Source organism: Perca flavescens, chromosome 17 (genome assembly GCF_004354835.1).
Source record: "Perca flavescens isolate YP-PL-M2 chromosome 17, PFLA_1.0, whole genome shotgun sequence".
NCBI classification, from domain to species: domain Eukaryota; kingdom Metazoa; phylum Chordata; class Actinopteri; order Perciformes; family Percidae; genus Perca; species Perca flavescens.
In genome coordinates, this window is record NC_041347.1 from 14263440 (window position 1) to 14287630 (window position 24191).

A 24191-nucleotide genomic window follows, 5' to 3' on the forward strand; every position below is an offset into this window, starting at 1 on the left:
TAAAAAGTTTAATTCATGAGCAATAAAACACACCCTTGCTTAATTTAATACACCTTGGAGTTTTTCTGCTACTGAGTCAATTTTCTATCAACATTAATAGAAGAAAACAAGAACAACCCAAGGTTTCTTGTCAGCACTGTAGCCAGGCCAGGCTGACAGATAGTCACAGCTCTACTGAGCCATCTATTCCTCTAGCTCTGAGTAGTGATGACTTCATGAGCTTCTTTAATGATAAAATTATAACAATTAGAGATAAAATTCATCACCTTTTGCCCTCAACTTCTAATGGTTCACCTTTCAACGCAGGACTGCTAGAAAGAACGACTAGACCTGACATATACTTAGACTGTTTTTATCCTATAGACCTTCAACAACTAATGGTAAAGGTATCTTTAGCAAAGCCATCTACCTGTCTCTTAGACCCTATCCCAACGAGGCTACTCAAAGAAGCATTACCCGTGGTTAACACCTCTCTACTAGATATGATCAATATGTCTCTATTAACAGGTCATGTACCGCAGTCATTTAAAGTAGCTGTGATAAAACCTCTTCTGAAAAAACCCACCCTCGATCCTGAGGTCTTAGCAAACTATAGACCTATATCTAACCTTCCCTTTCTCTCCAAGATCCTTGAGCAAGTAGTTGCTAATCAGTTATGTGATTTTCTCCATAGCAACAGCTTATTTGAAGACTTTCAATCAGGATTTAGAAAGAATCATAGCACAGAGACGGCACTGGTGAAAATTACTAACGACGTTCTAACTGCTGCAGACAAAGGACTTGTCTCCATACTTGTTTTACTAGATATTAGTGCTGCTTTTGACACTATTGACCATACAATCCTGTTACAGAGATTAGAACACTTAGTCGGAATTAAAGGAATTGCACTAAGCTGGTTTAAGTCTTATTTCTCTGATTGATCTCACTTTGTTAATGTTAATGATAAATCCTCTAAGTACGCGAAAGTTAAACATGGCATTCCACAAGGCTCAGTGCTTGGACCAATTTTATTCTCCTTATATATGCTTCCTCTTGGTAATATCATTAGGAAACACTCAATTAACTATCACTGCTATGCGGACGACACCCAATTATACTTATCAATCAAACCAGACGAAATAAGTCAGTTAGCTAAACTTCAAGCATGTATTAAAGATATAAAATCCTGGATGACCTATAATTTTCTGATGTTAAACTGTAACAAAACTGAAGTTATTGTGCTGGGCCCTAAACACCTCCGAACTTCATTATCTAAAGATATAGCTACTCTGGATGGTGTTGTCCTGGCCTCCAGCACTACTGTCAGAAATCTAGGAGTTATTTTTGATCAGGATATATCCTTTAACGCCCATCTAAAACAATCATCGAGAACAGCCTTTTTCATCTTCGTAACATTGCCAAAATTAGGAATATCCTGTCTCAAAACGATGCTGAAAAACTAGTCCATGCATTCGTTACTTCCAGGCTGGACTATTGTAATTCCCTACTGTCAGGTTGTTCAAATAAGTCCCTTAAGACTCTCCAGCTGATCCAGAATGCTGCAGCACGTGTTCTGACGAGAACTAAGAAAAGAGATCATATTTCTCCTGTTTTAGCTACTCTGCATTGGCTTCCTGTGAAATTCAGGATTGACTTTAAAGTCCTTCTCCTGACCTACAAAGCCCTAAATGGTCAAGCACCATCCTATCTAGAACAGCTCCTAGTACCTTATTGTCCCACTAGAGCACTGCGCTCCCAGAATGCAGAGTTACTGGCGGTTCCTAGAGTCTCTAAAAGTAGACTGGGAGCCAGAGCCTTCAGCTACCAGGCTCCTCTCCTGTGGAACCAGCTCCCAGTCTGGGTTAGGGGGGCAGACACCGTCACCTCATTTAAGAATAAACTGAAAACTCTCCTCTTTGATAAAGCTTATAGTTAAGAAGTGAGGAGTTGCAGCGTCCGCCTAACCCGGCCCACCTGCTTCTCTTCGTAGTCATCAGATTTATTGATGATATATTCAATAATAAAGTGAGAGTAGAGGGAGGCGGGCCAGTACAGCCTCTCATCAATGTTTTCATTTGTTTCCTTTTGTATGCATCCTGTCCCAGAACTGCTTGTTGCTAACCTAGCTCTGGGGAGCATCTGCTGCACCCACCCATGCTGTGCAGCGCCACGTTTCATCCCACAACATCCTGCTGTGACATGAACTACAACGACTACCTTCAAAGTCACTGTTCCACTATCTTTAATGCGACTATTATCGCCATCACACCCCCAACCGGCCCCGTCAGACACCGCCTACCAAGAGTCTGGGTCTGCTGAGGTTTCTTCCTAAAAGGGAGTTTTTCCTCGCCACTGTCGCAATAGCCACTGCTAATGCTTGCTCTTGAAGGAATTACTGTAATTGTTGGGGCTTTGTAAATTATAGAGTGTGGTCTAGACCTACTCTATCTGTAAAGTGTCTTGAGATAACTCTGTTATGATTTGATACTATAAATAAAATTGAATTGAATTGAATTGAGTCACTTGGTCTGGTATGACCAGTAGCTTATGATGGCTATAGCAAATGTTTATGTAGATATTTCTGTATAACAGACATTATTGAGTCAGTGTACTAACTTTATGACTCTTCACTACTTGTGCTACTGTTGCACTACACTTTCACACCAACAATTATCCTGCAATTTCATTTATAAGCAGTATATAAATGCTTTTTATTTACACTGTGCAATAACATATCCATATATATATATATATATATATATATATATATATATATGATTACAGCTATGCTATAGTGTGCTATCAAACACAGTTTGAATCGTTTATCATTTTGAGAAGCATGAATCATGTGTTAACAATATAAATGGGTTACGGATGCTTCAAAGAACAATTTAAAAAATCTAAAAAAGAAATACATTCAAAAATGCTTACAACTGCATTACGGCTTGTTATAGAGTTATTACGTGTGTATTTACTAATTTAATAACTTACATTTTTAAATAGGGTATTGTAAGGGATGGTAAACTTAAAGTGACCACATACATTTGATTGTAATATACTGATGTTTAAAAATGCTGGATATAGTGTCTTGGTAGTTATTGTTGCCTGAAAATAAATGGACCCAGGATTAGTTTTTGCTTCGGCTGTGCTGGTTTCCTCTCACAGTCAGGTGGACTGGAGACTCTAAATTGCCTGGTGGTATGAATGAGCATCTGAGCTTTATGTCTGAAAGCCTGAAATTACTGGGAGGAGAATGTAAATGACTGAAAAAGGGAACATTTTGTATTTCACTTCATTTCCACTGATCTGTAGTTCCCTCATGTTGCTAATCATCAGCATCACTGAAGCAGTGTATGTTGCTTCTGATTGATGGGAATCTATGTATTTCTGTAAATCAGGCACAGTGTACACACATATTTTCAAACACAAAGAGCACAAGCTACAGTTCAGTAAATGCATAGGCCTCCAGCCAATGCCACAGACACAACTTTTCATTGATGTCTTCGTCTATTACATCTCTGTCCCACGCTTTCCTACATTTTGAGGTAATGATTAGAACTGGCAAGGACAGACTGTGTGCAGCTGAGCTAGCTGTGCTGAGCATGCCCTTGTTCTGCATGCTGCCTTGATATCTGTACCAATTAGCTAGATTAGAAAGCATAATCAATACAGCAAATCTGTGCAACCCCACTACTGTCTTCTCGTTATAAAAATAACTGCTGCCTGTCACAACAATGTGGATTAAAACCACACTTTTGGGCTCTCGTATGATACCTTTTCTTCTTAAGTCCCATTATTTGATTAGGCATTTGTGGAATAGTGTGTGAAGTGTATTTTATATAAGCTAAAAATCCCATTCTGAGCTTTACAGTCACAGTTTATTTGCGACCGACAATCATGGCTTCCACTTTGGTTGGATAACATGTCTTTTTAAAGCACAAGTCAATGTTTTAACAGGTATTTTCATGGATCAGCAGCTCCAGGTCGTCATTGATTTTGTTTGTATCTCCACTGTGTGTCCAACAACCCAAAGAGATATTGTTATTTTTTCCCTGAACAGTAATTTAAACCTTGTGTGCCTTGTAAAAAAGCACTCAACCATGTCCTATAGTTCTCAAAACAATGGGACATCAATAGGAAGTCTTGACCTGCTGTAAACGTGAGCAGCAACACAATGGATCCTGTTCTCTTTTTTTTCTGTGTGTTCATTTTGGCATAGGTGCACAACCTAACTACTATGAGTGCATTGCAAAAATCTCCATCTTAGCAGCAAGTCTTCTTTTGGGTCTTAAAAGCATGCAGAGTGGGTCGTTATTCATTTAAATCAAGTGAAACAACGACAGCAGGGTGAGATCATGTCTCCAACTGTTTTCTTAATGTATCTGAAGTATCACATGTGCAACAGGCACACACATTTATGCTTAGGACAGATACTTGTGTAATGTTATGTTCTGGTTTATTGTTATTTCCAGTAGTGGGAAGTAGAACATTTGATCATTTTGTGCTATACTTTATAATTCTACTCCACCACTGTACATTTCAGAGAGAACATCATAGTTTTTACTCCACTACTGTTATTTGACAGCTATATTTACTCTGCAGATCGAAATTTTACATATGATCACTTTGTAAAATATGATTGGAGCAAAATGTTATCTGGTTTTAGCTTCAACTGTTTTATATCACAGTAAATTAATTTAGTTTAACTGTATGTCGCCTTTATGTCTACGAAATAGCAATGGGCATTTTCACCGAGCTATTGTCTGACATGTAACAGACCAACAGGTTAATTGATTATTGAGGACATGATGTGAGATCATTCGAAATGAAAACAATGGCAGCCCTAAATACGTTGCATTATACTAGTATATAAAATAGTTCAAATTAGCTCAAGTTGCAACAACAGTAGCCTACTTCTTTACTCTTCGTGTATGCATCTGTAATGATAATCCAATATATAACCAATTAAAATCTAATTCCAACAGCAGACATTTTGATGCATAATAAGTCATTTTACTTGTAATACTACTCTGCGAGATTTTTACTTGTTATGCTGTATTGTTTTGGCTCTGGTTGCAGCTTTGATAAAGTTTTGAAGCATTTTAGTTCAGGAGTATACCTTTGTTTCTGCATTAGTGCCCACGGTGTGCAGAAAGTGAGTAACCAGTGCGCATGGCACAAGGCAACACGGCTGGACTTAAGTGAAAATGTAAATCTTCTGTTAACTTGATGACATCCAATAAGGACGCACGGGGATGCTCCTTTCCCTCAGCCAAGTGCACAACCTACATGTCTCCTTTTATCTGCTGCCCTTCTTCTACAGTGGTGGGATGCTGTCGTTTCCGATTTGAAGCGAAGAGATATCTCACCATATAGGACGCAATGTGCCACTGTAACGTCCACATGAAAGCTGCAGCTCTACACTTCTCCAAACCAAGCAAGCCTGAGGTTAGTTGACTTTATGTGAGAGCGGGAACGGGCTTTTCCTGCGGCACATAAATCTGTAACCTGCATAATTTCCAGCGTCAGTGAAAGATTTTGGTGCAGGGGACCCAGAGGATACTACTACTGCTGCTTGCTTCCACTGCACAAAGAAGCGTTCAGCGCGTCCCGTTGGATTGAAGCTGGAGTCCACTTCACAAAAACTGCATTGCCACAACTGTAAGAGAACATGTATCCATCATGAAACAATGCGCCGGCAGCTTTTCTTATGAACTCTTTCGTGGATCTACAGACTTCCATCCACAAGTGGAGCGTTTTTCCATCAGCTACAGATAAAATCACTTCACAACTACAATGGGACAACGTGGTGGGCTAAGTAGAGGAAATGTTGCCTATAGAAGTGCAGTGAGAGTGCAGGGAAGTGACTTCCAGAGGACACCTGCAGACGAGTGATTGCCGTCTCCGATGTGGAGCTTGTCGCTGTCCGACGCGCGCGTGGTGCTGAAATTTGGATGATGCCTGGCCAGCGACTGCAAGGCTGCCGCTCCTTGCACCTCAACGAGGACAACGGCCGCTTCGTGCTGCTCGCCGTCCTCATCGTACTGTACCTGCTGTGCGGCGCTGCGGTATTCTCGGCCATAGAGAGGCCGTCAGAGCTGCGGGCTCACGGCCGCTGGAACGGGACGCTCCTCAACTTCAGTGAGACCTTCAACATCAGCCTGCAGGACCTCAACTCCTTTCTGCGGGAGTACGAGGCTGCCATCGCCGCCGGGATCCGGGCTGATGCTCTGAGGCCACGATGGGATTTTACAGGGGCTTTTTATTTTGTTGGAACTGTGGTGTCGACTATAGGTGGGTGATCTATGCAACATTCACTGATTTCTCATTGTGTCCATTTGGTTACAGCCATGGTGTCCTCTAAATACTTGTTGAAAAACATGTATGTAACATGTAAACCATATGTAGCCAAGCCCACATTAAGCCTTACAAATAGATGCATAGTAATCAGCTCACACCATTAAGACAGTTATTATTTAGTAGTCATGGGAGTCTAAATTGCTGATCAAATTTGGGAACAAATGCACTGAAAAAGCCACATTTAAGACAAATAAGTTAGAGAATGTTTCATATTAATGTGGCTTCTGTTTGTTAAATAATCATATCATTACTGACAGTCTGGAAATCAAAAGCACTGGAGTTGCCATCCCCATAGGCTGCTTTCTTTCCACTGGCTTACATACAGAATAACAGATTAACATTTTTGTTTTTTCCAGTCATGTGTTACATCTTGGCTGTGAGGAACTTTGGCAACAGGGGCGACATCTGACTCGCCTGCCAGGAACGGCACACTCGTCCCTGGCTATAGGACAGCACCCATGGGTGCAGTCTTTTTTGCCACATTATTTCCATTCAAACCAACAGGAATGTCAATGAGAAGCCCCGTCTGCTCCCCCTCATTTAACATTTACTCGCGCGATAGGTCACAAAAGAGCAAGTGTCCCTTGCAGGGCACCCCGAGGGCCAATGGTGTGGTGCACTGCATGCCTGATGGCTCCAACACCCACCAACCCCAATGCCCCTCCCTCACTGATGGAGCCACGGTGAGTGAGTGAGTGAGTGAGTGAGTGAGTGAGTGAGTGAGTGAGTGAGTGAGTGAGAACGGGTGAACAAGCAAACGAAGACACTTCAGGTAGTTATTTGAGCTGACAGCTGCTGTCTATCTCTGACCTTGCCCTGAACACACACACACACACACACACACACACACACACACACACACACACACACACACACACACACACACACACACACACACACACACACACACACACACACACACACACACACACACACACGTACACTGATACCTCTGGCGCCTCCTATTAATTGAAAACTGAGGCGAGGAAAGTGATAAGGAGAACTAAAGGCTATACATGGCTGCACAGTTGGATCTACATGAGCAGGAAACCTGTCAGAACTTTTTGTTTTTTTTGGGGGGGGCTTTTCCCTTTATTAGATAGTGACAGTGGATAGACAGGAAAGGTGGAGAGAGATGGGGGAATGACACGCAGCAAAGAGCAGCAGGTCAGATTCAAACCCGCGCCACTGCAAAGGACTCAGCCTACATGGGGCGCACGCTCTTCCTGGGTGAGCTAGACGTCAGAACTTTATTAACTGTAGACCAGTCATGAACGCTTTTTTACAGTAGATCTCCCACCTTCTTCTCTCAGATACACAAATGCAGAGCTCTCAGGCAGCCTGTGCTTTCAGCTCACCCAGTCACAGGAGGGAACCACAGCAGCTGTGTTTGTGAACATGTCTGAGGCAGGTTCAAATCCTTTGTGCTCCAGTTGTCATGCACCAGCAGCAAAATCATCCCCCGACAAGCAAGATCATTTAAACTGACTCAGCTGCTTGGGGGAAGAAAAGGTGATGTCTCTCTTCACTATTTATCTTTTTCATATGTTTGCATGGATTTCTGTCTGGATTTCCATCTCGCTTTGATCTCCACCGCCCACCATCCCTCCGGCTTGTGTGCTATTCACACAACTCTTTATCAGAGTGGCATCCCCCTGCGCACTCTAGACACTCCTCCCAAACACTTCTCACCTCTGTTCCAAATAGCAGTGACACTGTTGCTCCCCTTGATGTGCCTCCACATCAACGCTTTGAAGAATGAAAGTGAAGCCGTGGTCACTTGAGGTGATTATTTACCAAGAGTTTTGGCCAGATTCAACAGCCACCACATCGAGTGTGTTGTGTAAGAAATACTGCAGGAAACACAAAAAGTAAATTTTAGCTTTTCCTAAGTATAGTCTAAACAAATGCAACAAAATATATGTTTTTTTTACATTTTTCCTCTAATTCTTTAGATCTTTACCTTTTTTTGACGAGAAGAATCTCAGCAAATTGAAGCACTCTAAGGACTTTTTGTCCATGTTGGCTTAAAAGTTGACATAGAAAGTTCTCAGCTAACAACAAAACAAGAAATACAATTCCCGAGGTCACAGAATAAGCTTTCAATCTCAACTTTTTTGCCATGCTGGTGGCGTGGCTCAAGGGATGGCAATGTCAATCTATTGGTTTGTCAATCAGTCGATACACCACTTTGGTCTAGACTGAAATAACAGCTATTGGATGTAAGTGTCCATGGTGCCTAGAAGATGAATTGTACTGACTTTCCTCTGATTTTTCCTCTATCGTCATTTGAAATGTTTCAACAACTATTAGGCCTAGAATGGATTACCATGTAATTTGGAACACAATTTTATTATTTAATTTGTCCAATTTATGACCAAATACCTGCAAAACCAATGGCTTCCCCATCTGCCTCAGCTGTAATTTTGCTAACAATGCTAACATGCTAAACAAAAATAGTGACCAAGGTAAACATTATCTATTATTACACACATGGATGTATAAGGTGAATTTTATATATATATATATATATATATTATATATATATATATATATATATATATATATATATATATAAATTGCAAAACAGTCTATTACTACTCTATGTATATGTACAATTTCCCCAGAGCTTAGAGAAGCTATTTTTATTTGCATGACGCCGTCCCAATATAAAGTCAATGGGGCGAGTGGGAGAAACACTAATGCACATGTGCAGTGGGCCGCACACAATGCAGATGCAAACTTGCAAGCTAGAAAACTTTTTGGGCTTTTGTGCTTGGCAATTATTTATTATTTCACTTTATACAAGTGAGTGGGTGCTACAGAGTCGCTAGTGTGCTAGTGCTCTCTTTTTGTTAAAGCGTTGGATTGAAGAGTTTTTGTCTACAACCAACTCTTACTGTTGTCCTGCCCTACATTTCCAGACACAGCTTTACTGTTTGCATGCTCATTAAAGAGGGCACAAGAGTCTGCTCTGTAAACAGAATTTCTATTAATAGGAAAGCTATATATATCCCTCAAGGCTGGTTGATAGCTGCCGACTGCCAATTAGGACAGCTCTCTGCAGCCGTTTGAGGGCCCTAGGTCTCCTTGTAAGGTGCTAAGATGGCATTTTGGAGAAATACTTTGTCAGTTTTGAAGTGCTTACGGGGGGATAATCACAGAATCAACTGTACTTAGGGATGGCTGTCTGATCTGAGATTTTTAACTTGTTGAGATTAGGGGAGGTTATCGTTTAAAAAATTTCAAAACCAGTACCGATACCAATACCGTGACTTCGATACCGTTCCTGAGCGATACTTTTTTTGATACCAATTTTATAAAATAAATTTCAAAAAAAACAAATGACACAAAGACGGCACAAATCCTTTATTTTTCAGCTCCTACTATGTGAGCCCCATCTCTGTGCGTATCAGAGTTTTTCCTGCAGGATTACGTTAGACAGCCAATCCCAAACATTATTAGATCTTGGTAGAAGAACGCTGCATGCTTATTGGCTCACTGACGCTGATGAGATTTACTCCTTAGGTATTGACATTTGGTATTGAATGACGAGGCATTTTTCGATACTAAGGAAGCAGTTCGGTCGGTGCCAAAAAAGTATTGAATTCGGTACCAAGCCCTAGTTGAGATTGAGTGGGACAAGTCAGTTACGGCAGTTAGTTGTTCTGCAGTTATACTATTCATGGCTATTTATTCCTGGGGATTGACTCTGTCCTGCCTTTCTTTGCCCCTGGCAGCCACTGCAGCTTCTAGATTCAATCCACTCATATCCACCCACTCAGAGAAGTCACAAAGGCAGACAAGGCAAATAGGACAGTTTAACAAACTGCACAATACAGACCCACATGCCATGAGGTGTGATTTAACATACATGCAGTCCATAACTTGCAAAATGAGAGTAAATGTCAGGGGAGTTAAGAGAAGAGAAAATCCTGCTAAACTCCAGCTGTAAAGAGCTGTGCTGCAGCAAGATGACAGGGCGCTCTGCTGTCCTCAGGATACACTGGGACAGACATTGTCTCTTCTCTCACAAACTGCTGATATTTACAGCTTGTCCTGCTGCCCTTAAGTGGCCTGACACATAAAGTAGGAACAATATGAACAGCATAAACTTAACAGTAGAGTAGCATTTGTGTCATTGCTCTTTGTAGAGGTGTTGTTGTGTCCACTTCATTTAGCTGGATTTGTCCAGTCAGTTCTGTATTAAATGGACTTAGCTTGTAGGAACAGTAGTTTGACATTTGACCATAGCAACCTCATTAAGCTACTGTAAGATTTGCATGGCCTATAACCTCAGAACACAGTGCAAGAGTGTAACTTCCCTTCAGATTTATCCAAATCTGGGTAAATAGTGTCAGTGAAAGGACTTTTAACTTTGAAATATGATAGACAGTCAGTTAACATTTAGCTGTAAAAGCCAAGACCGGCTGCCAAAACCCATAACTTTGCAGAATTTGTCCAGCTGTGTTTGGGACATCACATTTATGTGCAAAAATTTTATTTCATTTTATAGCTTCAACATCAGGTAAATCCATGTTACCCCACAGTGAAGCTGCACCATCCTGCTAAATGAAATGAACCTCAACACCTTAATATAGTCTGTCTCACTACAAATATTACATGTTCAGCAGAGACTACAGAGTCCTGTTAATGAACAATAGCTCTGTCCTCCACTACAGGAGTCAAGAGAGGACATGCGGCAATTGGTTGTCAGGTATTGTATTCTCGTTATTACAAAATAATGATCTTGTATTCTCAACGCAAAAAGCATTGCTTTGCCGCCATCGAAGAGTAATTATTCGAGATCACACAAATGCATTCTGACAATATATTCAGTTCATAAAGCGAGTATGTTATGATAAAGAATTTTTTATTTTGTTAACTGAAGAAAACTACAAGCTTGTTATGTCATGAACGCGAGGAAAGTTTTAGAAAAATGATAATCACACATGGGCCCACCACCTGTGGGAGGAACCGCTGGGGTCGGGTGCGCTGCTACACGGGTGGCAGTGAAGGTCAGGGGCATCGACGGACCAGACCCGGGCAGCAGACGCTGGCTCTGGGGACGTGGAACGTCACCTCTCTGTGGGGGAAGGAGCCGGAACTGGTGCGGGAGGTGGAGCGCTACCGGTTAGATCTGGTGGGGCTTACCTCTACGCACAGTCTCGGTTCTGGAACCATACTGAAACCAGGCTGTCCTGGTTGACACGCCTCTTCAACATTGCGTGGAAGTCTGGGACAGTGCCAAAGGAGTGGCAGACCGGGGTGGTGGTTCCCCTTTTTAAAAAGGGGGACCAGAGGGTGTGTGCCAATTACAGGGGTATCACACTTCTCAGCCTCCCTGGTAAAGTCTACTCCAAGGTGCTGGAAAGGAGGGTTCGGCCGATAGTCAAACCTCGGATTGAGGAGGAACAATGCGGATTCCGTCCTGGTCGTGGAACAACGGACCAGCTCTTCACTCTCGCAAGCATCCTGGAGGGAGCCTGGGAGTATGCCCAACCGGTCTACATGTGTTTTGTGGATCTGGAAAAGGCGTATGACCGGGTCCCCCGGGAGATACTGTGGGAGGTGCTGCGTGAGTATGGGGTGAGGGGGTCTCTTCTCAGGGCCATCCAATCTCTGTACGACCAAAGTGAGAGCTGTGTCCGGGTTCTCGGCAGTAAGTCGGACTCGTTTCAGGTGAGGGTTGGCCTCCGCCAGGGCTGCGCTTTGTCACCAATCCTGTTTGTAGTATTTATGGACAGGATATCAAGGCATAGTCGGGGTGGGGAGGGGTTGCGGTTCGGTGGGCTGGGGATCTCATCGCTGCTCTTTGCAGATGATGTGGTCCTGATGGCATCATCGGCCTGCGACCTTCAGTACTCACTGGATCGGTTCGCAGCCGAGAGTGAAGCGGTTGGGATGAGGATCAGCACCTCTAAATCTGAGGCCATGGTTCTCAGCAGGAAACCGATGGAGTGCCTTCTCCAGGTAGGGAATGAGTCCTTACCCCAAGTGAAGGAGTTCAAGTACCTTGGGGTTTTGTTCGCAAGTGAGGGGACAATGGAGCGGGGGATTGGTCGGAGAATCGGCGCAGCGGGTGCGGTATTACATTCAATTTATCGCACCGTTAGATTTAAAAGAGAGCTGAGCCAGAAGGCAAAGCTCTCGATCTACCGGTCAGTTTTCGTTCCTACCCTCACCTATGGTCATGAAGGCTGGGTCATGACCGAAAGAATGAGATCCAGGGTACAAGCGGCCGAAATGGGTTTCCTCAGGAGGGTGGCTGGTGTCTACCTTAGAGATAGGGTGAGAAGCTCAGTCATCCGTGAGGAGCTCGGAGTAGAGCCGCTGCTCCTTCGCGTCGAAAGGAGCCAGTTGAGGTGGTTCGGGCATCTGCTAAGGATGCCCCCTGGGCGCCTCCCTAGGGAGGTGTTGCAGGCACGTCCAGCTGGGAGGAGTCCTCGGGGAAGACCCAGGACTAGGTGGTGGGATTATATCTCCAACCTGGCCTTGGAACGCCTCGGAATCACCCAGTCGGAGCTGGTTAATGTTGCTCGGGAAAGGGAAGTTTGGGGTCCCCTGCTGGAGCTGCTCCCCCCGTGACCCAACACCGGATAAGCGGACGAACATGGATGGATGGATGGATGGATGGATGGATGGATAATCACACAGTCCTTGCCCTCATTGTGCAGTGTAAAGTAAACAATCAGTCCTAATGGTTTAGTGGGTGTTCTCTTCTTCGTCTTCTTGTGCCAATTTAAAAAGTGCTGATCTGGCAGCAGAGTCTCATAGAGAAACACTTGGGACTATTACACGCTTGTCTGACCTGGCCCCATGTATCTGGGATGAAACTGCAAACCAGATTTGTTCTCTGTACTGTGCTGTACTGCACCTTGTAATTCTTGAGTCTCCGAGGTTGCAAGACAATGTCACCTCAGACTGGCAGAGCGTGCGTTTGGCATTTAAGCAGTTAGAAATGTCACGTGAAAGACTCCATGGATTCCTGAAGGCAGGCTGTGTTTCTGCTTTGATGTCGTGTTCGTATTTAGATTAACCGCTCTGTGCTGCCTCGCTGGGACAAAACCATCTGTGTTGTTGTTACCGTTGGTGTATGTTATGAGTGTGCTTACAGGAGGTGGGTGGGAAAGGTTTGCAATCTGTGAAAGCAGACTCATCGATGCACAGCGATGTTTGTTCTTGCCTTCTGCCTCTCATTTCAGCACTGTTGCTGTCCCAGACAGTGTGACTCCTGTCTAACATCAATCTCAAATCTAACTTTGCCCCTCTGTTTATCACTACACTGTACTCACTTATCGGGATTCACTCCTTCAATCACTATGATCTATTTATACAGAGTGTTTCTGGGGGACAAAATAGAGTCTGATCATATTACACAAACAGTGCATTACATAATGAGATGATCACTTTATAGTTCATTTAACAGAACCATTTTTGAAGCCGGTCAGTCTCTATTCCTTACCTCGTCTCTGCTGCCGGCATTTTTTCCCTCTCTTCTCTCTTTAGATCTCCCGGGCTGCGCTGTGAAATCACAGACTCAGAGGAAATGTCACTGTTAAAAATGGAGAACAGAGGGCCTTCAGTCACATGAAAGGCACCGGGGTCTCTTTAGATTGTGTGCAGTTCAGACGCTCAGCAAAACAATTCCCAATGAGGGAGTGGAGCCAAACTGCACCACTGCTGCATAGATGTTCCAAACGTGTCTAAATGAATCGAGTTGCTGTGCAGTGCAATATACCTAATTTCTGTCTTAAAGCTGCACTAAAAATATTTTTGTATTAAAATAATTACTGCCCACTTGTTAAAGCACCACTAAAGCACTTTTCCCACTTCGGTCCCCCTACAGGTTGGAAGCAGAACTGTCCATTACCGCTGTCGTAATGTCTCATTATGTCTCATTCAAACTACAGATCCACTACCTGATCTGGCAAACTTGCTTAATGTAATGTAATGGACATTCCACTTCCAACCTGTAGGGGGGCCAAAGCAGGAAAAGTGCTTTAGTGTTGCTTTAAAAGTCCCATTGCATGAACATTTCACTTTATGATTTTTTTTTTAACATTAATATGCGTTCCCCCAGCCTGCCTATGGTCCCCCAGTGGCTAGAAATGGTGATAGGTGTAAACCGAGCCCTGGTATCCTGCTCTGCCTTTGAGAAAATGAAAGCTCAGAAAGGGGAGGTAACCTTGCTCCTTATGAGGTCATAAGGAGCAAGGTTACCTCCCCTTTCTCTGCTTTGCCCGCCCAGAGAATTTGGCCCACCCATGAGAGAGATACATCATGGCTTTCTAATTAGCAAAGTGGCAGTTGGTCAAGGCCACACACCCACCCTCCACCTTGCCCCCCCCCCCCCCCTCTCTCCTCCTCAATAGCTACAGACACAGAAATGGCACATACTAAAGAAAGCTCATGTGGGACTGGCTCTAGTGGCTGTAATTCTGCACCAAGGCAGAAAACCTGCTGAGGAGCACTGGCTTCAATAAATCCCTATCTTACTTAACTGCTGCTGTAAGGGATGGCTTTGCACACCTCTGCGCTCTGTCACAGCGGGTCATAAATCTGCTCTGACTTGCTAAAGTGTACATTCGCCTACGTACACCCGTACAGTAACTCACAGACTCAAACAATCATGGCCAAGTGATACCAAGATCATTTTAGAGAACACAGCAGATTTACTGGGCTTTCTGCTCCTCCTCAAACTGATTAGCATTTCATTGATTCTGCTCTTTGCACCGGCCAAGACAAAGAGAGAATAAACTATGTGTTCTCTTTGCACTCTGCAGTCCTCTGACCTGCTTCCTGTCAGGGCTGTTCTCTTAATACATCCATGGTCAGGGCTAATGTCGACAGCCATTTTAAATAATTTTCTGGCATATATATTTTGATTAACATCAGTCTTTCCTACGACCCGATTTGCACTGGTGCTGACGTCAATGCTGACTTGCAGCTACGAGAGTTTCAACTTTGCCCATAAGCACAAAAGTCTTTTGGATTGGTTGGCAACCTTTGACGCAGTAAAATCCCAGTTGACTGCGTCGTCATGTTGCAGAAAGCCTGCAGATTCCACTTCTGCCTCAGCAGAACATTTATCTGCATCTCAAAGTCGTGTATATAAATAGTTATCAATGTTAATAAGCTTACAGCAAGTTGGCGAACAGTGTGATTTGGCAGCTGTCCATCTTTCTCTGAGGGGCTGCTTGTGTGAGAGCAGAGAGACACAGGAGGACATGCTGCATTATTGTATATTTCAACTGCCAAGATGAAAACATTGACAGAGCACTATGTCATCCGTGGAGCTTCAGATCATGGGCGGCATAGTAGTGGGAGTCATTGCATAGTACACATCTGCCTTCGAAAGAGAAATGACAGGAAATTCAAACATTAGAGTTTGTTAAAAATTGGAAACTAGATGCTGTGCGGGCCTCTCATGTTAAATTTTTCGTACACCAATCTGTTCGGATTAGAGGAAACACACTCCTTTATTTCAGTAAAACCGTGTGAGATTCTCAGAGAATCCACACTTGCCACTGTGCAGATCAGCTGGACTCCAGCCAGCACAGTCATTTAAATCATTCAAGTAAATTAATCAATAAATCAATTAGCAGACATACTTCTCAGCCTATTGCCACTTAGACACACATTTATTTGGCATACATTTTGATTGTGAAACAATTATCCCTGGAAAATACCGGGACAACACTGAAAGTGTTGAAATGCATATATGTTGTCCTCATGCCAGCATTCACAAATAATTCAGCTACCTCCAGGCTGGCAGCCTCTGGCAGAGTCTCAGACTCATAGTGGGCACATTTAGTTAATAGAAAGTAAAATACAATTTAATTGTGAGCAACAGAGCATTGCCTTATATTTCTCTGAGGCAGCTTGCTGTGGTTTGTCTGCGATTCAGGATCATTATTGCAGCTGTCACTAACAGGAACCAGAGTTTTGCCTAGCCTTAAATTTCAGGGACTTGTGCTCTCACATTATCAGTAATGAAAAAAACATTAAATTGAATATCTGCTGAATGTCAAGCATTCATTTCCTGCTGCCATCTGATTTGACTGTTTTCGTGTGATGGCTAAAAATCGACATATACAGTACAGTGCATTTAATGTAGCGTTTCCGTCATACTGTATGAGCAGCAAATCTGTATTATCTATTATGCTGAACATGGAGGCTTATCACACTGATCTGAGGGTGCCAGTATTTCAAAAGCTCCACCTGGACAGGTGTGTTTACTTTGGGGAATAATACAAGAGGGCTTGTAGCTAAGCTTTTACTCAAACATTGACTTTGCATACAGTACAAGATAATAGGACGCACAAGGACATTCAGCCTTGAAATCATTCAGAGAGAAGCTAATAATCTGACAAGAGAATGACTCCTCAGCCACATAAAAGGACAAAAACCTGTGTAACCGTTTGTAGATGGACTATAAAGCCACATGAATCTTGATTTTAATTTTGTTTATATAGGCACCTAACTGTAAAACTGCATAACAGTGGACTCCATGTGTCTTTTCAGTTCTTTTACAATTCTGCGAAGATGAAAAACAGATCGAAAAATTAAGAAAATAATATTACATGTTGGTGCAGATCCAAAGACAATGCAGCATATTGTTTTGACAATGAATCAATGCAGGCAGCGGCGGAGTCATCAATCCTCCTGGCTCTCTTTGCCGGTGAATTAAGTACCGAGATACAATTTAAAACACTGGACTCGATTCAGATACAGAGGAGCCAAACAAATCACAAAATGAGAAAAAGATATTTTAGATTGTTTAATTAAACAAAAATTAAAGGTTTGTGTTGCTCTGTAGATGCTAGCTTGTTACTTCTAACAGTGAGTAATTGTCTGAGCTGTTACTCTTGCATTTTATATCTGTCTCGACTGGCTTTAAGGACTGTTACCTACATGTCACCTCAGTCCATTATTTCTAATTATTACACAGTCATGCGTAACACACAATACTCATTATCAATGCTTTGACATGCAGAATAAATATCATTAATGTATCGCCTATATTGTGTGTGGATGAGCTGGTTGTGAAAGCCACATTGTTTTGCCTCAGAGCACCATAGATTTATTGTTGCATTTGTCGGCTTTTTTTTTTTTTTTTTTTTTTTTATATTACTATGGCCCTTTGTTTAATTTGTGCATGCAGTGCACAGACACAACAATGTAGCTGCATCTCAATGATGTATGTGACCTATTCTATCATCTGCTTTTTGTAAAACTGGCAGCATAGTGTGAATGTTCCTATTAATATCCAGTCTGCCAGTAATCCTGGCAGCTCCTCAGCAGATGGTGTGGTGAGGATGTGTCAGGTCTGGCCATGTTGCTGCTTCCTCAGCCCTCTGTCCTCTCCGCAGACCCCTGCCACGCCACCCCATGACAAATGATTTCCTCTTCGTCATAGAAACACAGTCATCACAGGGACGTGGCGTTTTCTGGTGACGCTCCTATCAGGCCAATTTAAGTATTCCCACCAGTGGCTTGACTGGGACCTTGCTTTTAAGCTCATTAATTGGGGACATGGGGAGGCCATAGGAGGCAAAGAATAGATTTTTGGTTCACAAAACAGCCACATAATGAATTTTTGGGACAATTGTCAGGCCATCTGGGAGTTGTGTGGGGGGATGACCTTCAGATTCAGAGACAGGTGAATGTACAACACGTGTCCTTCATTCAAAAACAAACATGACTGATTGCTTTTAGCTACCCTTTATTCTCATATGGCTATCTATTGTGGAGCTTTGGCCCGTTTGAACTGGCTCTGCTGTATGTGTCTCCTGTATTGTGTTGTTGATTTGATTTGACTGTCCTTATATTCCCTCAATTATCACCTGAACTCAGTTACGCTAAAAGCAGACTTCTCTAACATGAGACTGAAATGTGCTTTGCTTTTGATGCTAGGAAAGTGAATCAATATTTCTTTTTCAGGATACTTTGTTCTGTAAAAGGTGCTTCTTTGCCACCAGCTCAAAGGTGATTGACAATTTAATAATGTATCCTTGCCAGTTGGACTGTTCACAAATGTTTCCTTTTAGAAATGGTGTGCATAAACTGCTATTTTAAGTCTGGTAATATTCTATATTTTCTTATTGTCAACAAACCCCATGTAAAAGCCAACACCAACAACAAATTGATCCCTACTAAACAAGTATTGCCTGTGTAGCCAAAGCTTAATGTAGCTTATTCCTCTGCGCCATTGGGCTCCATTGTTTTCCAAAAACTATTAAAAATACATCAAGGAGCCACACCATTGTACTGGGTGACATGTTCCTTCATTAAGATGAACATGAGTCAAACACTGTCCAGTTGCCCTAAATACTCACTGGAAATATCACAAACAAATATAATTTAGCTTTTACTAAAGATTAAACTAGATATATTTGCAGAATATTTCTTCGGGCCACTTGGGGGCAGCAGAAACAAACTGTAAGTACAACACGTTATCATTTCTAGTTGATATGGCGAACTTACTAGCAAACAGCTGCTTATTGACACATCCAGCAGACACAGATGGCAAATGTAAGTCCAATATTCACTTCCTGTCAACTCCTGAGGGAAATTTCTCTTTTCATGGGATTTGTTGACATAAAACTAGAATATTGCCAGTTTCATCCATTTCCACTTATGAAAATGGTTTAGAATATGTGTTTGTATATGTATGTTTGTATTCTTATTGGGAAATAAATTCTACTGCCTCATTGTTTTCATACACAGACTGCTATTAAACAAACAAAGCACAATTTAACATATCTTGCTAGCGGATATGTCCCTCTGCCTGACTAGGAGAGCTTTATAGATTTTGATTTAATAGCTGCTGATAACTCCATTGTTAAGACTTTTCAAGTAATGAAACAGCTGTTGAGCGTTGTAGATTTTGACCAGGTCTCCTTCACTCAGAGCGGCCCTTTGGTGTAAAATCTGATGATTGGTTACTGTTTAGTGGCGGGTTATTATGGCGAGTGGTATTACTAAGTGTAGCAAGCAAATGCAATGCAGAGTCCATCAATACTACTATTAGCAACACTGAGTAATTTGTGCTATTTGTTCAGGTCCTAACTTTACTACACAACATAATGGGCCATTGTAATTTGCAATTGGACTGTAATGAGAGCTGCTTGGTCTAAACTGTGTCAACTCTGTAATTGCTGCTGAGGACATTTGATTTGAAATTGACCCCTGGTGATTAAATCTGATCATAACCCTGAGATCACTACAGTTTAGAAACAATCTATTTGAATCCCCCCACTGTCTGATAAACATTAGAGCATCTTCTTCTTCTCCTCAAAACTGTCAAGCGCTAATTAATGGATACTAATGGCACCATTTCCATCACGTTCCTTCTGGTTGAATCTCTAGTGTGTGATTATGTGTGCAAGCATCATTAGCCGTTAGAGCATAACATCATTTTCTAGGTTGAGTTGAGAATACTGTATTTAATGTTAATGAATAAATATTCTCCCAGGGCTCTGATTTAATTGGATTACCACACATGTGATATCCTGCCATATCCAGTTCTGCTGAATTAATTAATAAAGTGTTCACTAAGGTCAGCAGCAGCAGGATCATTTAATTGGTCTGGAGTGGCGACTATGTAACAATTAAGAGTTTTAAAGTCCTTGTGAGTAAAGTCACAAAGACAGTGTTTTTTTTAGCTTGCCTGCCTTTTGCTTTCTATTATTGTTCTGTTTTCCCTAATGCATCTTGACACAGTGGTCTGGAGTAATGGCTCTGAAATGCTACACTGAATCAATGCCTGGTGCCTTTTCCTCTCTTAGGTAATTTACTTGGTAATGAGAGATGGCGCGGAAGACTGTCTCTGTGCCCGCTGAGAAGATGTAATCTCTTTTTTTTCTTCCAATTATTCAGTTGGGTTAAAAAGACTTGGGCTGCTAATTAATTAACTATCAAATAGGGCTTAATCACTGCCCCTCACCTTTCTGTTATCCAAATGTATGTTACTGAACTTTGCATCAATATCTTTGACAAAACCAGATCATTCAATGCCTGGTGTGTTTAAGGCCGCAAGGTGTGTGTATATGTGTGGACATGTGGGGGTTATATTCCCTCTAGTCTCTATAAAACAATCGGTATCAATCAGTGTTGATCTAAATGACTCGGCTTGTCAACAGCAAACCCACAGGAGAGTGGTTTTCAGGGCCAAAGATAAGGTCAAAAAAGCCATTTTGGGTATCATAAAGGAAGTATTGTCTCGATATTGATGCCATTTATTACCTGACAAAGATGGTGGTGAAAAAAGTGGGGGAAAAGCGCTGCCCGAATGCTCTCAGAAGACTGAAATGGAGGATAGCCATGATGGAAAAATCACTTAACCTTGGCCTAGAAGTGAACTGGTTGATCTTTCAGCACGATTTTATTTGTTGACAAATAGACCATCTGCTATTCTGTGGAGAAGGGGGGGGAAATGACCACGTGTGTGTGTGTGTGTGTGTGTGTGTGTGTGTGTGTGTGTGTGTGTGTGTGTGTGTGTGTGTGTGTGTGTGTGTGTGTGTGTGTGTGTGTGTGTGTGTGTGTGCGCGTGTGTGTGTGTGTGTATACACATAAGAACAGCAAATTTATAGTGAAGAAGAACATGTGTTACAGGTTTTAGAATATAGATTGATGTTTTGTGATGATAAAATCAAGTATGGCCTGACAAATTAAATATCTCAAGGGTCACAAGATTATAAGAATATATATTTTAGAACAATAATATTGATGTTGCACAATATTATATATTATATTATATTATATATTTGTTTTTTCTGACTTGACTTGACTTTGTGCTTTTTAGCACGGCTCTAGCGATGGCAAAATTGGTCTTTCGGGCCAATCCTCCCTTCTGATCCAGACTGAACAAATATTGGATGGTTTGTTTGTACAGACATTTATGGTCCCCATAAGAAGAATCCTACTGACTTTGGTGCATCACATATGGAGCTACTAGCATGACTGTAGACTACTACAGTCATGCTAGTAGCTAGTAGACTATATGGTATATAGTCTTGTATCATGTGAAATACTGGAGGAAACGTCACTCTTTGGTTGGACTGTTTACAGCAAATGTCCACACTATGGCCATAACCCGTAATGAGGGGAGGAAAAATACATTATTCTAAGGCGTCACAAGCAATGAAGGTTTCTGTAACGGCTATAGGCTAAACCATACATTAATTTCTGTCAAATATTGAGCTAAATAATCTTTTCTTAATTATTTTTACAGCTCCTTTTAAGAAAAAGTGGCACCCTTCTTGCAGTTGTGGTGCTGAAAGAATTTATAACAGGATTTAGTCTTATAGAGGAAACAATGTTGTGCTCAAATACCAAGACACTCATCAGCTAATGTTAATATCAGAGCTGCGCTGTAGCTGCAAAGTCAGAGCTGCACCTGTGACGCTCCTAGAGATTGAGAAGTGCTCCTTCAACATGCAACAGAATCCATAAACATCCTCTCATAACCCCTTCCCCAGCTGGAACACTCAGTCTAATTGACTAAGAAATCCAAAGATAGCAGGAAGCCAAACCACACAGCCGAGAGAAAAAAACATATTCTGAAGGCTTACCTAAGCTTTTTCCTGGCATTCTCCTCCCCTCAATATAACCCAGAAGTCCTTGTTTTTACAGTCTCACCAACAGCAATAAACACAGCATGTACATACAGTATTACATGGCTTTACATAATGCAAATAAAAAAATATACTTTATATATTATCCTATACTATATATATATATATATCATGATATTGGACACATTCAAATCTATGAATTCAGTGAAAGATGGTACTTTACATTGCCATTGGACATTTCTTTTGTGTCTTCCAGATGCCAAACATTTCATTTATTTGGGTTTACTGCTAATAAATGTAATGCTGTTTTTTTAGATTAGTGCCCATGTTGTTATTTCCCCTTTGCTCTCTTCATTTGCAATGAAAAACATTGTTTTTTAATTATCCCACAGTCCATTTTTTATTGTCCTCTTTTATTACTATGACTTAAAATCTTCCAGAGAAAGCATTACAGTCTTGTATCAACACAAATCTTTATCCATTATTTTCTGCACATTACTTGTGTGCACTCCACTCAATCCCCTCTTTTACATTGTTTTTATGGGACAAAAAAATACATTAAAAAACCTCATTTAGATTTGAGGTTGTTTTGCTTTCAAGCATCGCTTCCCTTGTCTCCAATAAGAGATGTCATTTATTGTGAGGAATCTGAAGTGATCTTGTAGGTGAAAATGTGTTTTTGGCCTTAGTTAGGGGACTTACTGTCTGATATCTCTCTTCTGTCTTTGCAGGTTTTGGGATGACAACACCTGTGACAGTTGCAGGCAAGGTATTCTTGATCTTTTATGGGCTTCTGGGCTGTGCTGCCACCATCCTCTTCTTTAACCTCTTCCTGGAGCGCATCATCACACTGCTGGCTGTGGTAATGAAGGCGGTGAGGGAGCGTCGAATTAGGAACAGTGGTCTACTCCCGCCAGGCATCCGCCATGACTTCTCAGCCTACTCCCTCCCCGGCTGGAAGCCCTCCGTGTACCACGTGATGCTGATTCTCGGCCTGTCAGCCATCACTATCTCCTGCTGTGCATCAGCCATGTATACCCCCGTTGAGGGCTGGCCGTACTTAGACTCACTTTACTTCTGCTTTGTCACCTTCAGCACCATCGGATTTGGGGATTTTGTCAGCAGTCAGAGCGCGGCTTACGAATACCAAAGCCTCTACAGAGTGGCCAATTTCCTCTTAATTTTAATGGGTGTGTGCTGCATCTACTCACTCTTCAATGTCATCTCTATTGTCATCAAGCAGGTGCTCAACTGGATTCTGGAGAAAATGAGCTGCTTGTTTTGCCAGCGCTGCAATAAAGCCAGCGCCCTCCTGGGCAGACGCAATGCCATCCGTCCGGGCTCCAAGGGTCGCCAGGGTCGACTTGGCCAGCCGTCTGACTCAGATGGACCTTGTGATAGCGATACTGAGGGACGCAGACTATCAGGGGAGATGATCTCTATGAAAGACTTAGCAGCCTCTAACAAGGTGTCACTGGCCATCATGCAGAAGCAGCTGTCTGAGTCGGCCAACGGATATCCCAGGACAGTCTGTGGCAGCTCACGCCATAATGGTTTCTCTGGGGGCGTTGGCGCCCTGGGTATCATGAACAACAGGCTGGCAGAGACGAGTAACTTCAGGTAGAGGACACAGTGAGACAGGAATTAGGGGAACTCTTGATTCTCATACTGTGTAACAAACCCTGAGGTTGATCGCCATAGAAAAAATCCAAGGCTTTTGAGATGGATTGCCAGTGTAACTTGTTATGCATGATACACATGATTTTTTTGGATACTTTTGGTTGGAATTACAAGGCTGTGTTGATAATACAGGTAATGATGGTGATGGTTCTGGTGATGATTTGATGATGATGATGGCATGAGAGAACCACAGATTCAACAAAAGAACATGGGTTGATCTGGAAGCGTGGGGACCACTCATCACCCATTACATTAACCTCAAACCCAACCCAGAACAAATCACTGAGATGTCAGTGTTAATGTTGGTTAATCTGCATAGGTCTGTTATATATGCTCAATATATCAGACTTATACAAATGAAATGATGTGCTGTTAGGGGAAGTATACAGTGCAATCTTCATCGTGTTGGTCTTTTGTCAGTTTATTTGAATGTACATATGGAATGCTGATATTAACAAGACAAGTGTATTCACTGAATGACATAGCACATACGGATCTATGCATTATACTTATCATGCATTTTTTGCACCATTTCTACACCTTCCATTGATTGTGCAAACCCCATTTTTTTCTTGACACGAGTCAAGTTGT

General features: G+C 42.1%; 1 protein-coding gene across 1 annotated transcript; it reads left to right on the forward strand.

The window, feature by feature from the left end:
* Positions 1-5936: 5936 nt before the first annotated feature.
* Positions 5937-23544, forward strand: kcnk12 (potassium channel, subfamily K, member 12). The gene is made up of 2 exons (XM_028604199.1): positions 5937-6273; positions 22652-23544. Exons 1-2 carry the CDS (start codon positions 5937-5939, stop codon positions 23542-23544), a joined length of 1230 nt encoding a protein of 409 aa, XP_028460000.1.
* Positions 23545-24191: the final 647 nt, after the last annotated feature.